At 35.9% G+C, this 14180-nt stretch overlaps 1 protein-coding gene across 2 annotated transcripts in view; it reads left to right on the plus strand.

Annotated features, from left to right (window-relative positions):
* The window catches only part of Exoc4 (exocyst complex component 4), a 689148-nt gene that overhangs the window by 92179 nt on the left and 582789 nt on the right, over positions 1-14180 (plus strand). For both annotated transcript variants that reach the window (XM_028768362.1, XM_028768363.1), the window contains exon 7: positions 7401-7575. In XM_028768362.1, the coding sequence (XP_028624195.1) occupies positions 7401-7575 (175 nt within the window). The remainder of the gene's footprint in view (positions 1-7400; positions 7576-14180) is intronic.

Genomic DNA, 14180 nt, shown 5'->3' on the forward strand with positions numbered 1-14180 from the left:
CACAGAAGTAGGTTTATGGTAATTGTTTTTAATGTGCTACTGTGATGAAATACTGTTTTGGGGATAGGAAACATGCCTTTAAGAGAGTGATACTGATATTTTAATTAAAAAAGAAGAAGGCTTGAATTTGCTTTTTAAATTTTGGTTACTAACTTGCCGGATATCAGAATTAGAAGTTCATTCAAGGTCATCTCTCCTGAGTTCAGAAGCCAGATTTGACAATGAGGGAAGGATTCAGGAAAGAACTGCCCAGGGCCAGGGCCATTCATTGCTATTCTTCATTTACTGTGTATCACTAATAACTGTCTTCTTTTCTTTCATAGTGCAGGTGGAGAATTAGCATTCTTCAGATAGTATTTTTTTTTACATGAAGTAATAAGTGGTAAAAAGCATCTCTCTGCCTTTCAAAAGTAGCTTTTAGGTAACTTTGAAGTCTAAATGGAGATTATGTCTTGTTTAAAATGGAAGATACTACTAGGTCATCAGAGCTTAATAAGAAAATGTTTCTGTGAAATACAGACAAGCAAAGCTAAGACCATCTTGATATGATACAGTTGATGACTGGTTTGTTTTAATGTTCATATAAAATATTAACTCTGAGTCTAAAGTATAACAGTAGGGAGGTCAGTACTCTGTGGTTATTGCTCTTGTTTGTCAGTGGGAAAATGCAGAACCCTGATATTAAAATTTGAGCAAATGAATAGTAGAACAGAATCAATTTTCTCCATTGAGTGTTTATTTTATGACCACATTAGGCAGCTTCTTGGCCTTCACCTTGGGTTTTCCAGGCAAATGTCTACTCCAAGGTTCCCAGGATGGTAAATTTAGATTCAGATGGTCTTATCTCATCATAAATAGTGAACATTATTTGCAACTTGATGGAGTGTCTTTGCACCATGGGTTCTTGTGGTCTAGAGCAAGCGACTGCTCTCTGACAGTTTCCTTTTTTAGCCCTCTGCCTTTTTGCACAGTGACACTTGAGGATGGGAGCCACAGGAATGCTTCAGGTAGGAAGTTAGGAGAAACATTGGGAGAACGAATGTTTTACCTACATGTAGATGGCTGTTTTTAAAACCTGCCAGGTAATTGGATATATGTATCTTTCAGCTTACCTAACTGTCCTTCCTTATGTTCTTGTGTTTTGGTTGATAAAGTTATACTTTTTGAGAACATAGTTTTGTGTGGCAAACTTTATGATGGGTTCTTAAATTAGGAGACTGTAATATAGAACACATATTTTTATACCACTCATTGTCTGTAACATGCCTCCTCTTACTCCTGTTTTGGAGTAAAGGTCCTCATACATCTGGACAGCTTTGCTGCTTGCTGCAAACTAGGAAAGATCTCAGACTGACATCTTGAATACTAGGCTTTTGATAATATTCCAATCCTACAGAATTCATTCTTTCTTTATGATTTCATATGACACGAAATCAGTCATTTTCTCCTGGTTCTCCCAAAGAACATAGACTTTGGGTCATGTACTGACAGGGAGGTGTGGCTACAAAAAAGCACAAAATAGGGCTTTGTAGTCACTTCTAGACCAATGTTGTCTACCTGGGAGGCTACACATACCACTGTGGTTTTTTGTTGTTGTTGTTGTGTGGGTTTTGCTGTATGTGGTTTATTTATTTGTTTATTTTGTATGTGTATGCTTGTGTGTGTGAGAGAGTGAGAGTGTGTGTGTGTGTGTGTGTGTGTGTGTGCGAGAGAGAGAGAGAGAGAGAGAGAGAGAGAGAGAGAGAGAGGATTGAAAATACATATATATTGTTTCCAAAAGTCTCCAACTGTAAAGCCAAGGATTTCTAGCTGATCTAGAAGCCTGAAAGGAGATGCCAGAGGCATGAAGTCAGAACGCAGAGCAAGCCAAGGTAACTGAACAATAATAAAGAAAGCAAAGGGCTCTATGTCCTCTGTTGGGATTCTAGCTTGAGCAGCACCAATGATGCTATTTTCTTTTGAAAGAGAAGAGTATAAAAGCGATGAAGAAGTGGAAGGGAACTGGAGGTGGAAGACCATGAGGAGAGCAACAATACCAACCAACCACAGCTCCCAGGGTCTAAACCACCAGCCTGGGAGCACTTAGGGGGTTATCCAGGGCTTCAGCTGAATAACCCTGAAGGGCCCTGCTGGGCATAGGTGGAAGAAGAGAACCTTGACCTCATGAAGGCTGGATGCCCCAGGGGGTGGGAATTTTGAGGGTGGGGAGGTGGGAGTGGGGGGGGTAGATAGAGGTTACATCCACAGAGAAGAAGGAGGAGGGGCGAGGGGATTGGGGGTTCCGAGGGGGTGGTGGGGGATGGGGTAAGGGGACAACATAGGAAATGTAAATAAATCATCCAATAAAAAAAAAAAAAGAAAAAAAAAAAAGAAGAAAAACTGTTGGGATAGATCTGGATATGCTAAGTTTAATGGGCCATGTCCTTAGGTGCTTGATATGCAAGTCAGGAGCTCCGAAGACAAGCAGATACTGGAAATGTGAAAAACATAAATATTTGAAAGGTGCCATGAGGCAGAGATACTTTGCACAGTTTGGTATGCAAGGGAGGGCCAGAGCCAAAACTCCTGGGAAAAAAACAGCATTGGAAAGGGATGATTATGGGCTGTTACACTGAGAAACCCTGTCACAGAAAAACAAACAAACAAACAAAACAGAAAGAAAGAGAGAAATGAAGAAAAGAGGGAAGGAAGGAAGGAAGGAAGGAAGGAAGATAGGTAGGTGGGTGGGTGATGATTAGAAAGATGCCAGAGAAGAAGGCCAGAGCCATTTTTAGAAGTCAAAGGAGGAGAGAGTTATCAACAAAATCAAGGGCTTCTGAGAGGTTAGACACAAGAAAGAAAAATTTACAACTTATAGGTTACTTAGTCTTTCAAGGAAACGGAAGGAATCCATGAGGAATCCAGTAATAGTTGTTTTTTCAGATTTGTTTCACTTACTGTTTTCATTTATTTTTCTAAAAATTGCATAATTTCATTTTTTTTAATGGTTGAATGAAGGATCATTATAGGTGCTGATGCTTTAATTGAATGGGTTATATCACTTGCTGAGAAAGCCCAGTAACCCGTGTTTGATCCCTGGAACCCACATAAAGCTGGTAGGAGAAAACTGTCTTTATAAAGTTCTCTGTTTTCCACATACATGCCATGGCATGATCATGTTTCATGTACAGGTGCACACACACACACACACACACACACATACATGCACACACACAAGCACACATACACATTCAAAAATAAAAAAAACCTTTATTTTGTATATATACCACATTTTCTTTGTCTATTTAGTTGTTGAGGGGCATGTATAACAGCTTTTTTGAATGGTGTCACAAGAAATGTGAATACACAAATACAGTTTGTCCCTTCCACTATATTCTAAGTGTAGTTTAGCTGCGTCATATGGTTGGTAGGTATATATTTTTTTGAGGAACCTCTATACTAGAAACATTTTATTTCTTTTGTGCTATTTATGAAAGAAGGATAAAAAGTCCAAAAGAGTCAAAAGAAAAAGTTAATGTTTTCTTCACAGTCAGAATTCAGAGGAATAAGTTTTCAGTATAGCTTTGCTTTGAATTACTAGATTCTGTTCTTCATTGTTCTATGTATTTCTTATTTACCACAGTAGAACTGTAGACACTCAGTATCTGTTTTACTCAAGACATGGCTGCTGCCATTGGAGCTTAAGCTATTTTGGAATGTAATTCAGATACCTTACATTTCACTTCTTGAATGAATGCAGTCATTCATTTTTATTAAAGTAATAAATACCTAGACAATTAGTAAACTATCTTCTTGATATATTGGCATTAAATTTCAAGAGTTCTCACCTGAACAATGGATTAATCTCTTAATGATGACCTTGCTGGACAGTGATGCAGCCAGCAAGTGGAGCCCAGCTGGAGGCTGCGAGGCACTAGATGCATGGCTTTAGGGTTGTATTTTGTCCATGGCCTTTACCCCCTTATGAGTTCTGCCTAAGCTCATGGGTCCTTACAACCATTTGGTGAACCCTGTGAAACTGTGAGTCAAAATGAAACAACATATAACGTTCAATATCAGGCATTCTGTCAGTGATTAGTAACATGTTTTTACTATAATGATGGGCTTTGATTGCTGTCACCACTGTGTGGTTGCAGCTATTAATCTGTCACTTTATGAGTTAGTTTCTTTCTGCTCTAAAAACTACTAGTGTGTCTAAGACTTTTTCTGTCCTTGAGATGTTTCATATAAATAGGAAGTCATCTTTGACTTATTTTTTACCAGAATATTTTCAGTTTGTTCTTGCTGTGCCATAGATTGTTTCTTATGTACTAGTCAATATAATATACGTTTGCACTATATTTACGTTTATTAGTAAACAGACATTGGCTTATCTTGCTCTTTGCTTGTTGTCACTAATGGTACTCTGAACATTTGTATTCAAGCTTTTGTGTGCCTATATTTCCTGATCAATTACATGTTTGTTCTAAGAATTGAGTCTCTGGTCCATCTAACAGCTCTGTATTTAATGTTTTGAGAAACATTGAGAGCTTGTTCTATGGAGGCAGTGCCAGTTTACAATCTGAGGAAATTTGTATGGCAGTAGCAATACTTTCTGTTTGTCTTTTTTATTGTTTTATTCGGGTAGATGAAAATTTTTTCTCATTTTGATTTTGATTTCACTTTACTTTTTCACTAATGATGTTGCATGTCTTTGTGTCACTCAGTGGCTAATTAATATGTATTTTTCACAACAACAATATACATTCAAATTTTTACTGTTTGTTTAAAATTACAAGTGACACTGGCACACTGGAGTTTTATTTTTTGTTCTTTTTTCTTTTCTTTTTTTTTAATATTCTAGGTACAAGTCCTCTATTAAGCGGTGGTTGATAGTTTTAATTTCTTATTTTTTTGTATCAATTTTTCTCAGTTTTGGTGATATCAAAAAGTAAGTGTTTCTCTTGTAGCTGCAGGTCTCTTACTATTTACGGTTGTATTGTTGTGAAGCAGAGCTGAGCTTTCCTCCTCTGAGTGGAGTCTTAGCTCCTCATGGGCAGAGCTGCCTGGAGAGCTGTCTGTCACAAGGCTGGCCTGTATCCCTAGCTAATGCTGCACGTTCCCCTCTCCTTTGTAGCTGCGATGGCTGTGCTGTAGTGGCAGGCCTGCCTCAGACATTGAGCCTATAGGAGTGTCTGAAGTTTGCCTGTGCCAGGTTTCATTTTATCAAGGGTTGCCATTTCCTCAGTGTAAATAGACTGAATCTGATACCTATCTCATTTCTTCCCTGGATCTTTTCTAAGAGGGACCTGCACCTGCTCACTGAGCTCTTCTGGTACCTGGCAGATAGGATGCACAGCAGTGGAGGGCAGTGGTCAGAGAGACAACCATTTTACTTAGAATAGCTGCCTCCCTTTCCATGTTTCTTTCGGAACTTCAAGCTCCTGGACCACAGTGTCCTCTAGACTTCTGAATGTCATCATTTAATGTGTTTTCAAGCAATGCTAAGTACGGTATGGTCATTGAAGTCTCATTTTGACAGAAAGGACATTTGGTTAGGTAACATTTGGTTACCTTCATGTCAAACAATAACAGAACTATAACAACCCTGAGAGTTCAATTATCAAGAGCATTAAAAAAAGTTAATAAAAGTCAATACATTCCTTTAATGTTTCTTGTTTTACATATTGTTTATAGGCTCATACTTTGGAGCTATAGTCTAGTTTACTTAATGGCAATTCTAAGTAGAAACTTAGGTTGACCTACTGTTTACTGTGTATGATTTCAACTACAAGCACATACCACTTTTTTCTTAACACTGAATTAACAGTTTTTAACTGTTAGACTTAGTATCCAACTTTTCTCTTCTGGTGTATATGACTCTCTAAAGCAGAAAAATGTGACATGTGTAGGTATAAATCTGAGCTAACATTGAGAAGATAGAGTTTTCTTTCAAAAGGTACGATGGCTCCCGTTTACCTATTCAGTGTGTTATTTCTAGATTATATAAGTGTACTGTAGGCTGGGAGCACTACATAAATTCTACTGATTCTCTCTCATTGAAATTGCAATGTCAAATAGATATTAGAGTTTTATCATAGGATAGTTATGGGCTGTCACATTGGCACATTAATTAAAACAATTGGGTAATAAAGAAGACATAGGAATAGATAACATGCTGTGCGTTTTTGTGAGATTATAGTTGTAGCCTCCACTTATGGCAATAAAGTCTTGTTAATTGACACCACCGTAAAGTACCTTTGTGTTGCTGTTCTACTTTGCAAGTTGGCTTATCAGTTTGTCCAGACTCTGGGAACATAGAAACATACAGTGAAGCTCACATTCCAAGGTTTAGTCATTAAATTTATTCAGCAAATATTTCCTAACCATCTTCTAAGTATTGTTTAGCATAGCAATATATAACGTAGAATCCAATCTGAAAAAATAATAGTGGACAGGGGAAACAGAATTCCTGCATAAAGATAAATGTGAACCATATTTGTTAAGGTACGTATGTAAACCACGTGTAGTAAGTTCCTTAAAACTAGATTCAGCTACTCTCCAAGTTTATGAGAGGAAGTAATTCTATGCCTATGTGATCAGGAAAGCTGTAAAGCTCAATGGTAGTGGAATTACTTTGTATTCACAACAGAAATCTCTGTACTTTTTTCTTAAATACACATCTGTATTCTAGAATGGTAGTGAGAGGTAGGTGGCTAAATGCACTGGCTTGGAAATCAGCTATTGTTCTGAGACCAGCTGCTTTGCAACCTCATTTTATGTCCTTGAGTGTATAGAATTGATGTAATAATATGTGTCCAGCATATCTCACTATGATAAATGAGATAATGCGAATGCCTAAGCCGCTCCCTGTAGTGAAAGTCAGATTGCTTAGCAGGTGTCTATTTTTTTCCCCCACACCTTAGGCTATGCATTTGAATGATAGCAAAGCACAGCTTCCCATGACTAACAGGATTAGAGTCCTTACCAAAGCACTCCATTTATTGCTACTGAATATCATATTCTGTGTGGCATCTGAACTGCTGTCTGAAAAATTTGTCAGAATTCATTGGAGACCACCTATGTGAAAATAGAATAGTTACAATTCTATACTTTCAAATATGTTAAAAAGAGCTGTGTTTATTAGGCTGATGGTTTAGGGATTTTACAATGGATTTATAAACTCTTAAGTCATCATCGTTTAGTGACAGTAATCTGAGTAGATACATTTAGAAGATTGCTTAGATCATGCAGCTGTTCCAAATCAAATCTGTTGGAATGTGAAATTTTACTGTTTACCTTATGATGTGCTTCTCACTAGAGCTGATAATTTTTTTCTTGCAGGCCAGCTTAAACCATTCCTCTGTGATGATATGGATTTATGTAAATGCTATTTGTTTTGTTGTTTTGTTTTTCCACAGGTTACTTCTAGAACTGCTGGAACTGTTGTTTGATAAGTTTAATGCTGTAGCCACTGCACATGCTGTGGTCCTGGGGTACCTTCAGGACTCTGTTGGGACCCAGCTAACACAGCAAGAAGAGATCAAATTATATGATATGGCAGATGTATGGGTGAAAATCCAGGACGTGCTGCAGGTAAGGCCTTTGTCCAGAGGCTGTCATCTTGATTGGGAACAACAGTGTAGAGCAATAGAAAACAGATACCTCAATTATTACCTAAGGAAGCACAAACTGGATAAGTAAGTAATGCTTTCAGTGAAAGGGGATGGTGTAATTTCTACTGTCTTTCAAAGTACTTCTAATGAGCTTTTGTTGTCATTATTGTTGTTATTATTTTGCAGGGGAGTGTCAGTCTTTAGGAATAGGAGCTGATTCTCAATATGTAGCACTGAAAGACATACTCTATGAGGATTTCTATTCATTTGTTTTTTGCTTCATTGAAATTAGTCATATGTTTAGTTAATACGAAACTTGGGTGGTCAACTATAGGAAGATGATGAGTTTGAGGCCATTCTGAGATTTATACAGACGTAATTGCTGGCCATGCTTATGAAATGAGACTTTGTTTTAAAAGAAAGGGAACAAGTGTATGTGGGGGAGAGATAATAAATAGTAAAATGTTTTAAAGCTATTTTATGAACATGGCTGATCTTAATTTTACTATTTTCTTAGTCACCTTTTCAGGTATTGGGTTAAATGACAGGTCAGGAGCTAATTCTGAGAGAAGAAAATAAATCTGTGGTTAGAAGTGTATCATTTTTATTTGTTGAAGATCAAAGGAATTACAGTACTGTTTAATATGATACTGCTGACATGGCATTTAGAAACTGCATTATATTTTTCTCTCTGCCAGCAAAATATATTTGATTTGACCAGTTGAAAATTAGAAATGCAATTAAGAGTTAGCCAAAATAAGTTTGACATAACTAAATAGAAATGGTAATATCTACTTACTATTAAAAACGATAAGTACATGTAGAGAATTGAAAAATGTAACTATGTTGGAATGAAATCGCTTGCACAGAAAATGGGAATGTTTGCAGTGATAAATAAATCATGAATGCAAATTGTAGTCATTTTTGAGAATATATGCACGTTCCTGGTAGATTGAATAAGATTGATTCTTAGTAACTCATTTTCTAGACTTATTTTTGGGAGTGAGGTTTTGTATATTTGCTCAGTTTAAATTTGTTCAGTTTAAATGGATTGAATCTACTTTTTCTGGATTCTTTTTACTAATATGTCAAATACTATGTACCTATAATAGGTGCTTGAAAAACGTTTGTGTATTTGGTAAATATCTTTGTGAGTCAGAGCTAGTTATTTAACACTTTCCATACTGATTTGCTTATAGAAATTTTGCTACCTAGAAATGAAATATACTTTTTATCTTATTAACATGTTATTGCAATTCCAAATATTGTTGGAATTTTATACCTATTGTTCTGGCCATGTTGAAATTACCTCTTGTAGTAAGGAACTATAAATCTGAATGGACTCAAGTTAAGCAGAGAGCAAGTGAGGTTAGTTCCAGTTCTTTCTTGCTTCCTCTGGTGGGTACTTTTCAAGCTATGAGAAATGAAGTCCAAAAGATTATCTTAGCAGAAGAATCAGGGATGTAGAGGCTTCTGAAATTTGTGAAGTGCAGAGTACTGGAGAGGAGGAAATTACATGTAAAAGGAGCCCTAGAAAGTTAGCGCAGAGTTGGCTGAGTCCTTGGTCAAACATGTTCCATAAACCTTAGCAGGAAACAACCACTGTTGTAATGATTGCTGATGGAAGATTCTGAAAGAATATGCAAGTGCTGAGGAATGGGAGGAGAACATGCCAAAGTATCTTGTGGTTTCAGATGTGACTTTATGCCTTAGGAATAGTTCATTTAATCATGGAGCAAAAGTTAATTCATACATTATACCCTCAAAGTTCCTCCTGAATTGAGCTGATCCCCTTATAAAGTAACTGACTAACATCTAAACTCTCTCCTAACTAACATAAAAGAGTCAGATTCCCAAGAATGACGCATATGCACAATGACTAGCATGTAGTTATAATACTGTGCAAAAATCTGAACGCATGACTCATATGCAGGACAAAGCCGGACAAAAAAATTGTGTCTGCAGTGACATCACCAGTTGGAGTAAATGGTGAATTTTATACTCTAGAGAGGAACAGATCAATGCACCTGATCATAGATCGTTATAATCCATCCAAACCAAAGCACAGAGTGACAGCAGACCAAAACCAAAAATGAGTTAAGCCATTAGTTTCCCTGATATAGTTTCTTTCATCCAACAATTATGGGAGTGGTAGAGGGAGAAGATTAGGGCATAAAATTATCAGAAGACATTATGGCCAAAATTTTTGAAAATATAGACCCATATATCAAGAAGTCCACCAATCCCAAGCAAGATTAACAGAAAGAAAATCAATACTAGATATGTTATCAGTTAGCTGAAAACCAAAGGACAAAAAGGTTAAAAATAGCCTGAGGAAAAATAAAGGACACATCATTTATGATGGGGAGCATGCTAAAAATAATCACTGACTTTGCATCGCTATCAGCATAAGCCAGAAATCAGTGAAGGTGCTAGGGGAAAAAATTGTCAATCTAGAATATTGTATCAATTGACAGAATATTGTATCAGTTGAAATTATCCTTTGTGATTAAGATAAAACAGACATTTTCAAATGAATGAAAGCTAAAAATATTTAGACCTGTACTTAGGACATATAGAAAGCCTTTTAAGCTGAAGGAAAGTAGTACCATATGGTAACTACAGGGAAGAATAAGTGGACGACAGTGAAATATCATTTTACTTATATATTGATTTTTTTTATCTTTTGATGAGGTTTCTTTATTTATGTTTAAAGGTAAGTTAATAACCATATATGACAATTTTATCAGATATATGAGTTAATTTTATAACAATAATTTTAGAAATATTTTTCTGGTAAACAAACCTGTGTTGGTATGTTTCTTACTGCATATGTGGAGATATATAATGTTTAGAATAAACTATGACAACTTCAGAATGCATAATTTAATTCCTAGCAGTCTAAAACAGTAGAATGAATATATAGCTAAAAAGCTTTCCAGAGGAGATAAAATTGATCACTAAAAAATTAGGAAAGGAAGAAAATTGACTAGTCAAGAAAGGAAGAAAAGGAATAAAGGAGAAAGGAAAAAATAAAGAACAAAGTCAAGATGATGTGGCTAGAATACAAATAAAAAGGTTTATACTAAGTATACAATTATATTAAATATAAATGACTAAACACCTCATTTAAATGGCAGAGATCAAATCTGATTAAAGGTGAACAAGAACAAGATATTAGGCATGCAGTCTTAATAGATGTATTTTATTACTTTTTGAACTTTTAAATAATTTTAAACTTCTAGGAAAGTTTTAAAAATAATAAAAGACTACCAATTTGCCTCTATGTTGAAATTTACCTTATTTTAACATTGTATTACTTGATATAGTTGTCCTCATGTATAACACACACACACACACAGAGAGACACACAGAGAGAGAGAGAGAGAGAGAGAGAGAGAGAGAGAGAAACACACAAACACACTTCTTTGAAAAATGTACAGCAATGTATGTAATCTATTGCGTATATTGTAGTTTTATAATGTGACTCAATAGTGTAGATAATGTGGCTGTTTATTTTTATTTATATCAGTTGTTCAGTATAGGACATTTAAATATGACAATGCCATACATGCAAATACATGCAAAAATTCATCTGCTCTTCAAATAGATGGGTTCTGTCTTTGCACAACTTAAGCTTTCTAAGTTTCCATCAACAATGAAATGATCCTAATTCTGCCATGATGAGGAGCTGATTAAAGTTATAGCAAACAAGCTATCATGTCTTCCTTTAATTACAGTGGCTTTATCAAATATGTGTATTTCCTACACCTTTAAAAAACAAAACTCATTAAAAATGATGATAATAATGAAGCAACTTAAATTAGGCATTAATATTGGAATGCATAAATTGTTACAATAGGTATTCAGGGTTATCAAGTGAATTATTCTTTCCATTGTTTAAAATGGAGATTTGAATTTTGTATTTTCACATCATAGAGTGATAATATTTTAGCAGCTTTAATGGAATGCAATTGATATGCTGCAAAATTTACTCATTTAAAGTACAGGTTTATTGCTTCTCAGTCTGTTGGCTAAGGTCAACTATAAAGAATAGTGTTTACAATATATTTATGAAATTATGCAGCCATTGTTACAGTCTAGTTTTGAAACATTGTCTTTACTCGAAAAGGAAATACTGAATCTACGAAGTTACTTTACATTCTCTACTCTAACACAGTCTCTGTCCCTGTCTGGGAAATGTCTGGCTCTCTGGTAGGTTTTGGATATAGAAGAGGTTTCATTTAGTTTCCATGTAGAATTTTATATGTAGGACCAATTTGGTTTTCATATGCTTCTTGGAAGAATGGTCTTTAGGTGAAAAATTATGGTTGAAGCATGAAATAATTGAAAATAGCAGACATCTTCATTTAAGCACGAATGAAAGTAAGATAACATGATGAATGTAGTTGTAGTTGAGTTTAATTTCCAGCTTTGCTATGGAAAATGTTTGTTGCTAAAAATTTAAAGAATTTTTGAACATTAAAACTTGGAGGAGGAGAAGGAGAAAGATAAAAAGAAGGAGGAGGAGGAGAAGGAGGAAGAAGAGGAAGAAGAGGGGGAGATGATTAAGATTCTTAGCTTTTAAATAAATCTGCATTTGCTTTCTGCTGGAACCTGGGCCTCCCCTGCTGGCAGAACCTGTCTTTTAGTTAGAAACTCATTTGTCTCAGCATGTTTGTGTCTGGAGACAGACAGTGAGAAGACAAGGCCATAGCTATCACAGTAACGAGGTGTCTGCCCCATGACCACACACTGTTGCACTCCTTTTTCGACTTTGCACTCTTTTGAAACTGTGATAATAGAAATACATGTTCTTACCCCTCTGAGTTGCAGAACTGTCTTTCCAAAATGTCACCCACTTGGTGATATGCCTGTCATACCCATGATTGCACATTTTCAAGTGTGTAACACTGGGGTCCACTAAAAACACGAAAGTACTCATTTCTTACCAAATTCTACGTAAAGGAGAAAAGAAGAGGGCCACTCTAAGAAATCTCATCTTCTTAGCTGTATGATTCTTAAAAGAAGTAATTTTTTAATATCTACTTTCGTAACAAAGCTGTCTATTTTACCATTGTTGGCTGAAATGTGTAATCCTTTGGTGAACTTAATAGTGTCTGATGCAGTACATCCCAAGGATTCTGTTTATAACTAATGGTGACTCCTGGAACAAGCCATTGCTTTTCTAGTGTCTTGATGTCATTTTCTAGAGAATATAAAGTCATTTTACCTTGGTATCTGCTGCATTAATGTTTAAATAGTGATAAAATTAACCTCCTGGAGAGAGAGCTTGGAGTTTGCTGTCAGGGAAGAAAATCTATGAAATTATTGGTACTGATCATGACCTAGAGGGGATTTTCAAGGAGACATACTATTTCTATTTTCAATCTAGGGCTGGAACTGGGCTATTCTTAGGTTTTGTTGCATTTAATATTTTAGCTAAGTGAAGATTCCCATCCTTAAAGTGAAGCTAGTCTTTCATAGTATTTTAGCCACATAATTTATGAGTAAATTATTCAGAAATAGTGTTTTCTCATTTCTCAGACTTGAAAGTTTTACCTTACTACTATTTTAGATAGTGTGGTGAAGCTGTCAGTCAGACACTGCTTCTCCAGAATGATTTTTCTTTTAAAAAAGTTTTGTTTCGTTTTGCTGTGAGTTGAATGGCATACAATTCAGTTAACATTTGAAAGGCAATTCACAAACTTTCCTCTAAATTGCAGTCAATTTGAATAGCACATGTTTCATGTTTACTGCCTATTCTTATGCAGAAATGATGGGCAGCTAAGGAGCTAGCTTAGGGTCTTTCACAGATGTGGCAGATACCAAGGAAAGTGCTAGGGTGATCAATGCTCAATAAGACCTGGGGTAAACAGACAGTTGTTATACTGAGCCATACTTTATAAAATAAAGACTTGCTGGGGACACCTGGATTTGGTAGATTTGGTTGCAAGTCTGTTTTTTAATTTCTAGATACCCATAAAGACCCACTTTGGCCAGACTTGTATCCTGACCTGTAGAACCACAGTCAGATTAAAACAGGTCTTCTCTGCCTAAACCACACTAGTCTACTTTTATCTGAGATTTTTAGAGGATGCGGCATTTAAAGCGAAGTTGAATCAAGATCCTGTTGGTACTCCTACTTGATATGTGCTCCTCAAGCTTTGGTGTCCTAAGCCTGAGCACCAGTGTGTACTCATGACTGACTGATAGTAAGAGCTAAAGTATGATGCTAGTCAAGTTTTCGTGTGATTTGTATGAAGTGAGCCAACAGTCAGAATCTTCACTGATAGTGATCATTTCTATCAGAGAATAGAGAATTAGTTATCTTTAAAAATTTTGGTTTGAAATGTGTTTTTTTTTTTTTACCTTAAATTGTTGGGGAATCATATGTATCTATTTTCTTGACCATTGTGATAATTTATTTAAAAATCTGATTCACTGTTGGTACAGACAGAATTTGGAAACTTTGTGGCTTCAATCGTCCGTATTTTATTTCCCACAATTTAGTGATTCAGGATGTCATGCAAGTATTCTATGGTGATCATTTGCCTGGCTGCTCCATCTGCAGTGTGGGCTGGT

This window comes from Grammomys surdaster, unplaced genomic scaffold (assembly GCF_004785775.1).
Source record: "Grammomys surdaster isolate TR1022 unplaced genomic scaffold, NIH_TR_1.0 186, whole genome shotgun sequence".
NCBI lineage: Eukaryota > Metazoa > Chordata > Mammalia > Rodentia > Muridae > Grammomys > Grammomys surdaster.